We start from the raw sequence: 16,327 nt of genomic DNA, 5'->3' as shown, positions 1-16,327 counted from the left end.
CCACTTCTATATGCTCCATATGTTACAACGTGGACACCTGCGGCTTCTAAACAAGTGTGGCCTATATATGTACAATTTTTTTTTCTTTTTAAATTTAGTGTATCTGGCTTATATTCAGATGGGCTCAATAGTCTGGAATTTACATTAAGTGTTTGATTTACTGCATTTTATGTCCGTTGTGTGTTCTGTGTTCTGTGTACAGTGTGAGTGACTTTGGAGTTAATTTAGGTATAATTTACGAACATCACCGTCTAGGAACGGAATTCATACGCAAACTGAGGACCACCTGTATTTGATATATCATATTATATTTGATCTTGCATCCATCGGACCATGTGATTTTGTGCTCTCTGACAATACCATACATGCCATCTTACCATATCCCATGGCTTACCAGTGCATGTGCAGCGTGAGGTTCGATGAAAGCGCGGTGAGACAAAGCTGACTCGTGGTGTGCTGTACGTCGCCAGGTTGTGTGAATCCAAGATGATGCTTTGTTCACACTGCGCTCCGCGACAATCCAGCCCTGAGCAGTTTTTATCCAGGATGGCTGAAACCTTGAGGACTTCCTCTAGTCGCCGCCGAGAAGCACTAAGTTTCTGAGTGAGGTAAGCGGCCTTATAGTAGCCACCCTCAGCTGTTTGCACGGCAACAAGCATATCCAGCTGCTGAGTCCCGCCAACCGGTTGCAGACTGAGCAGGTGTAGAGTGTCGCGCTGCTGTGAGGTGGTAGCCTGCTGCAGCACCTTCAGGACTGTCTTCAAGTGTGAGGATACAAAGTCTTGTGGTGTTACACTCTCAAAGCGAACTGTCACAGCTTCACGCAGCATGTCAGGAGTGGCCTGCTCGACGTGCACACTGACAGGCACGGGGACAGCAAATCGCCCATCACTAACACTGGCGTTAAGGGAGTATCTACCTGCGTCCAATCCTCCCAGGGCGATGATCTTTCCGTCACGAGGGCTGATTTTGAAGAGACTGCGGTGGACTGGCGGAGCATGACCAAATGTCAAGGCATCATAGGGGTCAGCATCTGTGGCATGCAACTTGCCAATGACACCACCGGGAAACTCATCTTCCATGGTGACAATATGGACCTCTAGTGGAAGAGCGACAGGTCTGTGTACGCTTTCTTCAATCACCCTGACTGTCAGCATTGAAGAGGAGGACAGGCGAGGCCTGCCAGAGTCTGTCACCTAATTAAGGAGAAGAGAGAGGAGATTAGATGCGGATATTAGGGCATACTTTGGGCATAATAATCAATTACAGTAGTCGATTGTAGAGCTGTCAAAATTGAAGCGTTATTGCGGATTAATCCATCATAATTATTAATCTGATTAAAATTTTAACACAATTAACCCATATGCAGCAGAGAATGACTTAGTTTCCCTGAAACGTCTCTGGCAAAGCATTTCGGGTTCTAAATAGCACATTTGCCCTCTTGATCGATTGTTATGAATTGATCGAGTAATAATTCATTCAAGTTCTTATGGGATAAGTTGATTATTATAAGAAGAATGCCTAAGGTCTTATCCTCTAACATTAGAAAAACCTCCCTCCATGTATTTATGGTAATGGGAAAAAGCAAGTGGACTGTACCTGTATGTGAATAACATATTTGGTTGCCAAGTCCCTCCTGAACACTTGACTGGCCACTAGTGTTCCATCTTGCTCCAGCACAAACTCGCCTCCCTCATTTCCAGACAAGATGCGGAAATCAAATGGCGGGCCATTGCGCGAGGAGTCGAGGTCGATGACAGACAGCTGGATGATGCTGGTACCGATGGGCTTGTTTTCCTGGGGAAGAAATCATACTGTCACCCAGACCTGCCTGACTGGATATTCATCTGTTCATCCAAATATTGATTTAGTCATTTTCTCCCACTTATCCTACCCTGGGTCACGGCTAATCTGGAGCCTATCTCAGCGTGCTAGTCAATCACAACCAACCATTAACACTCACATTCACACCTATGAGCAATTTAGAGTCTCCAATTAATCTAACGTGTTTCTTTAGAATGTGAGAGGAAGCCAGAGAATACTGGACTGTCACAATTAATAATTCAGGATAAAGATAATATAAGGAGGTGTTAGATCAACAATCTTTTTATTGCAAAAACAAAATAGGCAACTGTTGGCAAACTCAACTGTCCTCTCTGCATGCAACCGCACACATAATCAGGACATGACACGTTCACAGATGTTCAGATATCACAAAACTCTTAACAGTACACATAACTGCCAGGACTTAATGTTGACATGTAAATGTTGCTAGTGCTTAGCTTTTATGTTTTATGACTGTTTCATTTCATTCTTGTAGGTAGTGTTTTATTACCGTATCTAATGTCCTTCATGTATTTTGTGTGTTAATTTAGGCAAAAGATCCCACTTGCACCAAAACTCGACGTATATCAGTCTAGGAATGGAACCCGGGGCCCACCTGTACTGCTTACTGACGGGCAGAATCAGCAACTTCTTTTCCAAAATATTACAAATGCAATAATACAAATACAAATACAAAAACGACCTTCATACAGTGTTGTGGTCTAAATATGAGTCTGTCAGCAAGACATTTACCTGGATGACAGTCGTAAGGTTGGCTGGCAAGAAGGTGGGTGGGTTGTCATTGATGTCGGAGATGTCTATGTTGACCGTAACAGTAGATGACATGGGTGGGATTCCACTGTCCAGAGCTCTGATGGCCAATGAGTAGCTTGGAACCTAGACATAGACAAATACAAATGATCATTACAATTACAGCTGACACAGTGGTTTGAATTAATCCTTAATATTGATTTGCTCATGCAACACATCAGTCAAAGTGACAAATTCTTTTTATAAACTTAGAATGGACAATGTTGAGGAATCAAATCAGCCCAAACAAATACTGCATTAATTATATTATTGTAAAACTCTCTATAGCTTCAACTATGCACAGAAGCCCACAAGTGTCAGTACTGGGCTGCGACAACCCCGAAGTAAACAATAATAAAAACTAATAAAAAAATATGAACCTTTAAATTGCATATAGTTAGCCTGGACTGACTCTTCACTGCACTTAACCGTAATTACTCTGCTGGCCCTCGTCGACAATTGCTTTCCATACTCAATGCTCTGTACACGCCTAATGTGCCACATTTAGAAGAAGAGATACAATCAAGGGAGTTGGGGTGCAGTCACCACGAAATGCATTAGTAACACACTTTGCTGTAATGCAGTGCTTCTCAAATAGTGGGCTGAGGTGTCGGAAGGGGGGTGTAAGGGGTGGCAGGAGGCTTTCTGTATCAGTGTTTTCATGCACCGCCTGCACGCATTGTATTTATGTTTGACTGTTACACAGGCCTGCGATTGACTGGCGACCAGTCCAGGGTGCTCTCGCCCAAAGCCAGCTGGGAAAGGCTCCAGCATACCCCCGCGACCCGAGTGAGGTTTAGCGGCATAGAAAATGGATGGATGATACGCAGGCCTCTAGCTAGGTGGCAGCAGTGGTCAAACTAATCCAGCCTGTTCAACGCAGTGGAAGAAGTGGAATGAACACCCATGTGCAGAGCTGACAGGTCATGAGTGTTGGAGACGTTTCGGGATAAAAGCTCCAGGAAATACGACGAACCATTCATAGCCCTTGGGTTTATCGTGAATACGGTAGGAAATGAGGAAAAACCGGTGCGTGAATTATTTGCACTTTTTTCTCTTTTTGACAACCAACACAGGCTGAGCAGTCATGATTAAATGTTACAAAACCCTTAAGTTGGAAATTGAGAACCACTGCTGTATTGGATTGAGATCCTGCAGTGCCCACAATGTCTCCCTGCTCAATAAGACACATGGACTGGCCCGTGTGAAGTTTGACAACGCCTTTTATCCTTGATCTTTTGTATCAATGATGTACTTCGACCATTACCATTATTTTTTTTTCTACCAAACATAATAATTCTGAATTGTTCATATCCTGTGAGGGGGTCGACTTACAAAATCAGCAGGGTATCAAATACTGATTTTCCCCACTGTATACAAAGACCGCAGTGACATAAATACACAATGTGTTTTATTGTATTTTTAGCTTGCCGTGGCATACAACTGCACTGCATTACCCTCACAACTGTTTCTTAAGGCAATATGTAGCTCATATTGGATCTTATTACCTCATACGGGTGCACCGAATGCTGCACCTGATATTGTAGCCTGTGAGTTTATATTGCATTTCAAGAATAAGTAAGTGCAGTAATACCATTTCCAAAGCCCCTTTCAGTCATGGGCGCTTAGAATCGTCATCACTTATCTCCCTCATTCGGTGCCCCTGATATTTATTGTATGTGTGACTTTCCAAAGGCATCTGGTACACTTTGTTCATTGCTTATTTATAATGATGACAGATGGTTTAACATTGCTGAACACACACACTCACACACGCACACACACCTGACATTTTGGCTAGTTTGTTCTTCTCTGTGTGTTGTTCTCCTCTCTATCTTGAGAAATAAAAAAGTTAATTAAGTACAACTGGGAGAAATGCCAATGCAGCGGCAAAATAATATAAGGAATTCAGGGGGTGCTCAGGTTCCTGTTCATTTTTACTTCCATGGTGATGGCTTTCCTTTTCTTACCTGCTTGCTGTAACTAGTTCTCCAGTCAGTCTCCAAATTCCTTTTTAAATTAATTTAAGGGACATGTAACACGGAACGCCATAAACTGAGAACCACCTGTATAAGAAAAACCCAAATAAAAAAAAACAACTAATTTTTAAAATCACCTCCGACCTGCTTAGCAGAGGGAAAAGGGGTGGTGAATGTAAATGAGAGTAACACATATAAATACAAACCTTTGTATTAACACAGAGAATCACAAAACAAACAAAACAAATCACTCACACACACAAACACACACACACACACAGAAACCACTTCTTGCTGTGTGATAACTCAAACACACTTTCATCATCTTACAGCTTTGATCCCGCACACCCAACTGTCTCTTTCTGAACACATTGAGATGGCTCATAGACTCCACTCATGAATACTTTATGACAGAAATCTAAACGTTACTGAAGTTTTCAAGCACTCCGGATGAATAGAAGATAAGGAAGTGGCAGACGATGAGTAGGAAGATGGTGAAGGGTGAAAAAAAAAGCGCCTGGGAGGAGGAGATGGAAGAGGCAGACGTGTTTATGGCTCTCATACGTATTCATGTTGTCATTTACTGAGCTCCAGGTGTGAGAATCCCATGTTTACGGTGTGTCTGGCTTGTGATTAATTGCCACCTGCTCTGGGATCCACTTTCCGGTGTGCTTATCATCAGCTGTCCACAGGATACCAAATTGCTGCTATGTCTTAAAGACCAAAAATAACACAAAGTTGTTTTCTAACTGAAATGATTACAGGATATTTGGCAGATAAAAATGGTATTTCCCGCACACATTACATCTACAGCATACAGTAGATCACCGCTTTTCATGGGGCTTGCCATCTGAGACCACCTGCGAATGGCGAAAAAGCACGAGTAATTGATACGCTAATAAATTTTTGACCCACAGCTCACTCCTCCAAACCCTTCCCATCCAAAGCCTCCCTGACCAAGAATCCACAAATTTGGGGCGTGAATACTGAATTGCGAATGTGCGAGGATCCACTGTACACTTAACGGACAGAAAGTCTTTGCTTTAAAGGGTCCCTGACATGATTCATAAACCTGGCTTGAATATATTGTACATTGTTTGTAATTATGTTCTACATTGTTCCATTTGTTGAAAGCGAACGGTGAATTTGCAAAAATGACATTTGTTGTTCATGGCCCCCAGCCATGTCGCACTAGTTCTCACAGCTCAACCTCATTTGACGTCATGAGAGTGATACCGCTCAGCTACACAAACAGCGGCGTACGAGACAGAGGATGTTTACAGTCATTACAGCAAAGATTTGAGCGATGTGTCAATAGTTTCAGGAGGAAGAAACATTTGGAGATGAAATAGAGAACTTGCAGAACAGGGACTTGAGCCTTAAGACACAGAGATAGAAATTGGTCGCCTTCAAAACACAGAATGGTACACGACTCTGGGGTTGCTTATTCTTCAGTTATTGTTTTAAATCGGCTTCTTAATGTGTGTAAAGGCGTTTTTAAAGCCCAATCAGAATGCGAGGATTAGTTTTGAATTGGGTAGCTAGTATAATACACATCTGCGAGTTTAAATATTACGTGTGGAGTACCCCAGGGGTCAATATTGGGACCAAAACTGTTCAATTTGTACATCAATGACATTTGTCGAGTGACAAAGGACTTAAAGTTGCTATTCTGTATTTGCGGATGATACTACTGCCTTTTGTTCTGGGGAAAGCACACAAGAACTAATAAAAAAGGTCAAGGATGTAATGGTCATATTAAAGACATGGTTTGATAAAAACAGATTATCCTTGAACTTAAGTAAAACTAAAATAATGCTATTTGGAAATAGCAGAAAGGATACGTACGATCAAATACAAATAAACGGAGTGGACATTGAAAGATTGAAAGAAAATACATTTGTGGGGATCATAATAGAGGGAAAAATTAGTTGGAAATCCATCCATCCATTTTCTATACCGATTCTCCTCTTTAGGGTCGCGAGGGGCATGCTGGAGCCTATCCCAGCTGACTTCGGGCGACAGGCGGGGTACACCCTGGACTGGTTGCCAGCCGGGGTACACCATGGACTGGTTGCCAGCCAATCACAGGGCACATGTAGACAAACAACCATTCACACTCACATTCATACCTATGGACAATTTAGAGTCGCCAATTAACCTAACATGCATGTTTTTGGAATGTGGGAGGAAACCGGAGTACCCGGAGAAAACCCACGCATGCACGGGGAGAACATGCAAACTCCACACAGAAATGCCCAAGGGAGAATCAAATCCAGGTCTTCACAATCTCCAGGCTGTTACTGTGTTGGCCAACATGCTAACCACTAGACCACCGTGCGGCCCGCATTTCAGTATGTGGAATTAAATTATGTAACGGATTGAGTAAGGAATTTAAACAATGTACTCAGATGAGAAAATTAAAAAAACAATACCAGCAGTTGATGTTTGCTAAATACAAGGCAGAAGAGTCTTGATTATTATACTTATTGTTCTGTCATGATTGTTTTTTATTCTTTATTATTTATTTATTACTACACTTATTATTATGTGGAAAAAATATGACTGCAGGAAGTGAACAATATGTACTGCACAAGATGTGGAATGGATGGGGGGTAGGATTAAATAAGCTTTGCTTCTTCCTACTCCTTTTGGACATGTGGAACTGAGAAATGATGATTCATGAGATGTATTCCATTGTAACCTTCATGCATGTTCAAATAAAATTAAACCAGACCAAACCAATCTCACCCACTGCATGAGACAGCGTGGGCTCTAAACACCTCCTTGACCCACAGAATGCTGCACTCACAGTAACAAAAGAACAATAGCACATGTCCTTCATCCCATCAGTCCTCAAGCTGTACAATAATAATGCTACTATAGCATAATGATGTGCAATACAAACACATACAGCCAAAATGCAATAGCACTTCTACTTGATAATTTCATTTATAAAAGAATTTTGCAGTTTGGAATGTTTTTTTTGTTTAATCTTAAAACCCATCGCCTTGTGTACACTCCCGTAACATTTTTGTCATACCATGAGTACCCCCTGATTCATACGTCTTCTTCAAAAGTAGAATGTAATACAACTGTTACGATTTTGGCACAGCTGTGCCACGGGTTATTGTCTCCCCGGGAAAACTAGCCGTAGTGCACACGTTCGATTTTACTGTCTGGCTTAATATGAAATGACTGACTATTTACTTGTCATCTTGAAACTGAAATGTTTCCATGTACCCCCTGCAATTTGCTCGCATACCATTAAGGGTACCTACAGTACCCCTGGTTGGGAATCTCTGCCTTTCTGTACTGGAAATGACTCGAACTGTGACCTTAAAACCGAGGTACTAACCATGATTATAGCATAACGTTATACCCCAAATGGTAAACAACAGCACTGAGAATATCGAACACTTTCCTTTTTTGAAACTATTTTCCAAACCAGTGCATGAAAACAAACTAGCATTTTAAGGGTTCTATTTTTTGAAGTGAATGGATATTTTTATACTTTTAATTAGGGATGCTCCCATCGATCGGCCACCGATCAGTATCGGTGATATATGCCGATAAATGCCTTTCAAAGCCGATCACCTGTGTAGCGTCTTGGGCTGCGTCGTCCTCCCACTTTCCTGCTGTGTGGAATTTTAACTGCCAACACATGCCATGAAAACTATCTTGTGGGTCTAGCACGTTCAAAAGCTTTAATACAGCGATTGAAAAACAAACACGTGACGGATTATGGTGAGTTTCCGAGGCTCACGGTGTGATCATCAGTCAAACGGCAGCTAATGCAGCCATGTGGACAACACTCGCCCGTATATGTGTGACTGTCAGAAGGCTAAGTGCTCTAAGTGCTCTCTCACTTACCTGGAAGTCCTGCTAGAGTAGTAGTAGTACTTTATTAATCCCACAGCAGGGAAATTCATCTGTTACAGCAGCAAGCAAGATACACAAGTATGTACACAAGTACACAAGAGCTCCAAAAATGTACTCTCACATCCAAAGTCTCCTTAAAGAAGGCGTGTCATCCTCTGTAAGTTTCACGAGTGATATATGTTCTCTTCAAAAACTAAGTCAAATGTGTTTTTGTCTAAATTAAGGTGATGTTATGGTTCCTTTTTTCATATCACATAGCCAGTAGCAGGGGTGCAGCAAGGAATTCTGGGTAGCATGAAAAAAAAATCATGTTGCCCATTTTTTGGGCCTCCTGGCAGTCAAGGGACCTTGGAATTGTCCTGACTTTTCCTCTTTATACGGCAACTTTGTATAAATAAATAAATTTAAAAATGTATACTTAATCCATGTGATCGGCATTGGTGTGATCGTATCGGAATCAGCAGCCATAAAACCCTGATCGGAGCATCCCTACTTTTTATACTACCTATACAAGAACTGTAGAAACACACACACAAAAAAACATTTATGGAAGACAGTGAAGCACAAAAAACGTCCAAAAATTACAGCTTCAGCAGTGTGTTAGTTGGCATTTTGGCCACTGACTAAATTGATATTAAAATCTAACAAAAGGACACTCAAGTCTTGATATTGACAGACATGATGTAAGCCTACTGTTACTTTTGTGGCACTTGTGTGTGTGTGTGTTTGTGTTTGTAATGGGAACATTTCCATCCATGTTACTTTGAGACTCTGCCCAGCAGGGCAGAGGCTATGATGATGCATGCATGACTGACCATTTGCAAATGGTGCATTTAAATTCCGTACAGGCAAAGACGACTATTTTGTTTCCTGATAGTTTGTGAAAAACTGCCACTTCATGTGATTGTGTGGCCTTACTGTCTCACGGTCCAAATGCTTGTTGACACTGATGATCCCGCTGAGTGGGTCAATGAAGAACTGGTTGTCTCGGTCCCCACTCACAATGGAATAGAGAATTTCTCCATTCAGCAGGCTGTCCATATCCTCTGCTACCAGCTGTAACACACACACACACACACACATAATATAGAGTGGGAAAAATAAATATTTCATCCCCTGCTGCTTTTGTAAGTTTACGCCCTTACAAAAACAGTCCAGAATTTTTATGGTAAATTTGTTTTGAATGCAGAAAAAAATTCAGAAAAGTAACATTAAGTAAAGGTTATGATTTAACTGAGGGAGAAAAAGTATTTAATCCCAAAGTCAAATGCGGCTTAATACTGAAAGTACAGACGTCTTGCAGTTGGTCACCAGGGGTGCATACATCTCATTTGGTGTTTTGGTCAAAGAAACATCCTCAAAGCAGAGTGTTTCCACCTCCATGTTTGACAGTAAGGACTGTTAGGAATGGAATGTTTTCCACTCTGTTCTGGATGGGTACTGGCTTAATATGAAGTAACAGAAACGATTTACTTATCATTTTGGAAATTAAATGTTTCTACATACCCCCTGCAATTTGCTTGTGTACTGGTTGGAAATCACAGGGTTAGCGTATCAAATACTTATTACCCTCAATCATGTATACGTCAATTTATAACCTTTAATGTTTTTTTTCTGGATTTTCTTTTTACATTCTTTTTACATGTTTGTCTCTCTTACAATAAACCTACCATAAAAGTGATATACGCACAGTACTCTAAATGTACAAAATCAGCAGGGGATCAAGTACGTACAGTATGTTCCTCACTGTAACCATCAGCCTCTTGTGATTCAAATGTCAGGTTTATGTGGTTACAAAGCGTCAAACCCGTTGGACTTTTTTTTTTTCTTTATAAAAATATTCTTTAGACAATTTTATTAACTGACACTTTCAGATAATTTCAATGTGTGCACAGATCCTTAATATATTTTTAATATTGTATGTTTTATATTTGAAAACACTTGAACTCAAGTGAATATATTTCTCTTGTTATTAGCAACAAAATATTTTTATCATTTGACAGACATTGGACTGAACAATATCCGCTGTGTCGTAATATGAGATGTGTTTTTTTTTTTTATTACTAACACTATCTGCTAAGGAACTATAAATGACAGTGAATAACAACAATAAATTCAAAAGACAATACAAACTGACTGCTGGGAGATAATGTAGCTCTTACTTGTCTTCTTTTCCTGTCACAGCCTATACAAAATGTTGGCGTGTAAAATGCGACTGAAAAATGATGGTGTAAAGTCAACTATACGGCCTATACAGCCTGCACAATTTGTTGGTGTGTATAGTGTTGAAAAAAACTTTACTAACTTTACTAAAAGAGTTTACTGTGTTGGAATTGAGCAAGGCTGTTGGCGTGCTAAGAGAGGCTATACAATTTTTAAAAAGTGTCTCACTCTGTGTCTTAGTGGGGACGTTGCATTATTAAGAAGGCGCAATAACACCTTTAAGCACTTGTTGCAGTCTGCATTCATTTAGCACCGAAATGAAGCACCGCTTTATGAGTGTAAAGGAGATTATAGACTATAGATAAAGGAGACTATATATATATTTAATGTCTAGAGGGCTCTATTAATGTTAAAAAAACATATTTAGAAAGAAGGTCGTAAACATGCTTTTTATGCTCAACTTACAAATATATTAAATTTAACAGTTTGCGGAAATTCACTTATCATTGGTCGGGTCTGGTCGGGTCTGGAACCAATTAACCACGATAAACAAGAGATTACTGTGTACAGTTTTCAAGGGTTAGCCTCCCTATGCAGTATCTAAGGTGCACCTCTAAGGACACCTTTAAGAGCTAGTTGGATGTTTTTGGATTGACTATGGACTGAATACAAATAAACTCCCAAATTTACTTCAAATTTCTGGAAAATAAATGAATCAAACAGTTGTACAGGTGGATGTTTGCGTAATTCAAAAAGATACAGGAAGCGGTCCGCTGCATTCAAGAAGCATGATGTTCTTATGCTCAAGCACACTTAATTGAACGATATTTGTGAGCCTGTGGTTGTTTGCGGAACTGATAAAAAAAAAAACACTGCTTGTGAAAAAAGGCTTAAGGGACTTGTTGAAAAGAAATACCATTGGTCATTGAATATTTTTTTTGGAAATTGGATTGTTCGTACCTGAAGAATCGACTCTCCAATTGTGGCATCCTCCGACACAACAGCAGTGTAAAGGTCACGGCTGAACATAGGGCCGTTGTCGTTGACATCTGTTAGGTTTATGTTTACCGTGGTAATGGCACTCAGTGGAGGCGTACCCCCATCTCGAGCCTCCACTGTTAAGAAGTAGTCCCTGCATGTTTCATAGTCCAGAGATTCAGCAACTGTAATGACACCTGAGGAAGGCAAACACGGAAAAAGACAAAAGTGAATATTTTTGAATGAGTGCGGTACAGTGGAACCCGTTTATCTCAACGCCCCTTGAACTGGCTGTCTGACCTCAACATAGTCGATTGTCGACATCACCAAAATCCAAATCGAAAGTAGTTATTGCTTGCACGTTTACTTGTGATTTTCGCCAAAGACATGCAGAGACTGGGCGACAATGAAGGATTTTGAACCTACAGCAGTTTGTTGACTGAGGTTGGGTATTGTTTACATATTATCCGAAACCGGTGCAAAATCTGTACTTTTGAAAATGTGTCTGTGCTTAAACGATGACCGAACAGGTACTTTAAAAAAGAAAAACATACAATTTTTATCAAAAAACAATGCCTTTTAATTTTCACGGAACATGCAAGTTGACCAGAGTAGTAATTTAAATATAGTACAGGCAAAAAGTTTGGACACACACAATACAACAACACCATTAATAAGGAAAGAAATTCTACTAAGTAACCCTGACAAGGCACACCTGTGACGTGAAAAGCATTTTGGGTGACTACCTCATAAAGGTCATTGAGAGAACACCAAGGGTTTGCAGCGCTATCAAAAAAAAAAGACATCAAATATATATTTAAATATAAGACATATTTAGAGTTATCACACACTTTTTTGTTAAGTACATAATTCCACATGTGTTTATTCATAGTTTTGAGAATCTACAATGTAAATAGTCATGAAAATAAAGAAAATACATTGATTGAGGTGTGTCCAAAATTTTGGCCTGTACTGTATTTCCAAAATGCATATAAAATGATAACTAAGTAATATATTCACCGAAGTGTAATAAAATCCACAGCAAATTATCATAAATATCACAGCAAAACTAGAAGCAATACACAACAAAAACATTGCAAGATTCTACAGTACTTTAAGTGCATATGTTCTGCTATTTAAGTGCACAATTTCACACAACTCAAGCAGAAATGGCTAATTGATACACCATTCTGGTGATCTGCTTCTGTTAATGTTCAGAATACCGGTGTTTGTGAATGCACCTCGCTCGCCATTGTTGGACAATGTGGAAGTGTTGTATTGTGTTGGTGTGGACAGCCACCGAGAAACGTGTGCAAGTTTACCGTGCTGGAATCAAGCACTGCTGTTGGCGTGTTGAGGTCGGCAAGGCATTTCAAAAAGAGCATCAAACTTTAAGTGCGTCTGTGGGGATGTTGCATTACTTACAAGACGTTATTTGCATAATATTACAATATCATCTTCAAGCTCTTGTTGCAGGTGGCTGAGTCTGTATTAATTTAGCACTGAAATGAGGCACGTCAGTTACATAATTTTCCGGTTTACATCGGAACCGGTGTCATTATGATATAGAGTTTCGGTACGCATCTCTATTGCTTACATTATTTTCTTCTATTTGCATATATTCTTATTCTTTTGTTTTCAGCTTACTTTGCACTGAATAGGAAGTATAAGTGTGTACAGTATGTTTTAATGCTGTGTAACTAAACACTAGTTACGTCACTGTTGACTCCTTTGGGTCTCAAATTTTATCTTGAGAAAAAAGCGGTCGACCATGTATGTCAACTCTGACTTAAGCGGGCACTTTTATAATAATAAAAACACGGTGGACCAGGACTTGATGAGTTGGGTCAATATATACGGGCAGGTTCCACTGTATGGCACAAATGACACTCTACAGTAATGAGCTGCACTGAAGAGCATGTACTGACTGTGTTGTGTGAAGATTACCAGTCACACTCACCAGTGAGAGGATGGATACTGAATTTCCCATGCTCATTTCCAGATCGAATACTATAAGTAATCTCAGCATTGGTCCCTATGTCCTTGCTGGCTGCATACACTGTGAGAATCTTGGTGCCCACTCCCACGTCCTCTGGGATGGTCACCAGCCTATCACGACGCTCAAACACTGGCGGGTTGTCGTTTATGTCCAGCACAGTGATTGTAACATTGATCAATGAAGAGAGGGGCACAGGCAAGCCCTGATCCGATGCACGGACTGTTATCTGATATGATGGCTGAATCTCACGATCCAGGATGCGTTCAAGGACGATGATGCCTGACGACTTGTCGATAGAGAAGGATCCTTCGGCAGAGTCTGCTAAAGAGTACACAACAGCACGTCCTGGACCAGCTGCATGGAAAAAATAAGCATGGGGTTGTTTTTCACTTTGACATTCCAAACAAAGATATTGGACAACATAACTATATCATTTACATGAACTTAAATAATGATTGAACAAATGGAAGAGGAGTGGCATGACATGGGCAGGTAGTAGGCAATAAAACAGTATTTTAACTGGACTGTGAATGCTTGATATGGTTTTCAATATATTTACTGCTGAAAGTAATGACACAGAATATACAGGTGGCCCTCGGGTTTACATGTGAATTGGTTACAGCGTAGACTGCACAAAGCCGTCCTCGTCCCGCACCCACACGCACAGTCAGGACTCGTGTCACAGACAGTAGGAAATCACAAAAACTGTTAAAACTGTTAAAGGACCTGTTCCTATGAAAGCGACATTAATAACTAGGCAGTGTGATGAGATGGAAAGGTTGCTAATGTTTGGGCTTTTACTTATTTTATTACCGTTTTATTTAATTTTTGTATTTTTTTATTTTATTACTTCATTTTATGATGCTTTGCATCAAAGAAAAGGAAAGCCATCACCATGGAAGTGTCGTTCGTGTGTTCTGTGTACAGTGTAAGTGACTCAGGAGTTAATTTTGGTATAATTTAGGTATAATATCCGACTTAGACCAAAACTTGACAAACAGTCTAGGAACAAAACTTGTACGTAACCTGAGGACCACCTGTAACAGTAGATGAAAAATAATGAGGTAATATTATTGCAAGTAAAAATATAACCTTCATCGGGGTCTATGGCTTGGATACGGGTGAGAAGGGCTTTAGTGGCAGTGTCTTCATAAACACTTGCTGTATACTGTTGAAGTGTAAAGATAGGTGGGTTGTCATTCACATCCGTCACTTCCAACTGCACCTCGGCACGGCACCACCGTCCACCACCATCAGTTGCCTGGGCGACCAGCCAGTAGCTGGATGTCATCTCCCGGTCCAGAGTTACAGCAGACTTGACCTCACCTAGTCATTGAAGTTATTAAAAGCACATAAAACAGGAGGAGACTGATAAAAACAAGGATGTGGTAAACGTGATGTACAGTTGATGTGTAACATGAGACTGGTGACCTTGCTCTTAGTTGTTGTTGGCAGTTTTATTCGACACAGGCTTGGTAACGTAATCTCGTATCATAAAAAAAGGCATTCCTACCCGTGTCTGGGTCAATACTGAAGTCATGAGATCCACGACCATGTAAGGAATATTGGATCCAGGCATTGATGCCTACATCTGCATCAGTAGCACCAACCTGGAGCAGTACACTATTCACTGGGAAATTCTCTGGAATGAATGCAGTATAGCGTGCCTGTGGACATAAAACACACTCAGACACACAGGATTCCATAATTTACCAAGCAGTGACACCGGCTTGCCACATTCATAATGTTTCACAATATCATTATCAGTCTTTGTCATATCCAAATCTGGTGCAGCAAAAAAATGGCATCTCAAAAGTCACCTGGTCACAAACAGGGTTGTTATCATTGGCATCCGTCACTGTGACCTCTACGGTTGCTTGGGAAACAAATAGTCCGTCACTTGAAGTGACATTTATAATGTAAAGGTTGCGTTCCTCTCTGTCCAGTGGCCCTTTCACATACATTTTCCATTCACCCTGAACCAGGCCCAGTGCAAACACACCACGATGGTTTCCACCTGAAAAACATGCAGAAACACAGGTTAGTAAATCTTGTGACTGAATAATTGTTCACTGGTAATTTATCCAACTAACCGCAACTAACCACAACTGCACACTAATAGATGTCACTTTTACAACAGTTTTAAGCCATAATAACTGCCATGAGGTGGCAGAAGTGCATTTGATAAGAGCTCGGCATGGATCATTTGCCTGTAAAAACACACTCGACAGCAAGGAGAAAGTGGAAGAGCATGGAGGAGTGTAGCATGCAGAAGGTTACGCATTGTAGGGAAATTGTGTGCACACACACAGTTTAGATCCAAATGTGATAATTGTACATAGTTCATGTTATTATATTTGTAAATAATTTGTTATTTTGATGTAAAACAACCATTTGTTCATGGATCATATACAGTACATTATCAGTCATTTGTGTACCTGTTTAATAAGTATGTGAGGCATATTTAGGGCTTAAACCTGCATTGTACATTAAGCATTTATCTTTTTCGCTTCTGTGGTTAGTGAACGATGGCAACTGAATAGAGAAGGCGAGGCTTCTGGAGCTGAATCCAATCTAATAATTCCAAAAGTCACTTTTGTTGCAAATGTTGATCCAAAGGGGGAGAACGGAGAACGGTTGGAAGCGAGCTGTGTGTTAAAAATAGACATTTTTATGGGCAAGAGGGATAAGG

At 40.4% G+C, this 16,327-nt stretch overlaps 1 protein-coding gene across 7 annotated transcripts in view; it reads right to left on the bottom strand.

Annotated features, from left to right (window-relative positions):
• Window positions 1-16,327, bottom strand: part of fat3a (FAT atypical cadherin 3a) — a 126,711-nt gene that overhangs the window by 31,814 nt on the left and 78,570 nt on the right. For all 7 annotated transcript variants that reach the window (XM_054793646.1, XM_054793647.1, XM_054793648.1 and 4 more), the window contains 9 exons: window positions 15,456-15,652; window positions 15,149-15,302; window positions 14,728-14,961; window positions 13,597-13,989; window positions 11,619-11,833; window positions 9,414-9,551; window positions 2,578-2,721; window positions 1,600-1,797; window positions 395-1,196 (listed from right to left, as the gene is read on the bottom strand). In XM_054793646.1, coding sequence (XP_054649621.1) covers window positions 395-1,196; window positions 1,600-1,797; window positions 2,578-2,721; window positions 9,414-9,551; window positions 11,619-11,833; window positions 13,597-13,989; window positions 14,728-14,961; window positions 15,149-15,302; window positions 15,456-15,652 — 2,475 coding nt within the window. The remainder of the gene's footprint in view (window positions 1-394; window positions 1,197-1,599; window positions 1,798-2,577; window positions 2,722-9,413; window positions 9,552-11,618; window positions 11,834-13,596; window positions 13,990-14,727; window positions 14,962-15,148; window positions 15,303-15,455; window positions 15,653-16,327) is intronic.

This window comes from Dunckerocampus dactyliophorus, chromosome 12 (assembly GCF_027744805.1).
Source record: "Dunckerocampus dactyliophorus isolate RoL2022-P2 chromosome 12, RoL_Ddac_1.1, whole genome shotgun sequence".
NCBI lineage: Eukaryota > Metazoa > Chordata > Actinopteri > Syngnathiformes > Syngnathidae > Dunckerocampus > Dunckerocampus dactyliophorus.
This window is presented reverse-complemented; position numbering and strand designations above follow the sequence as displayed.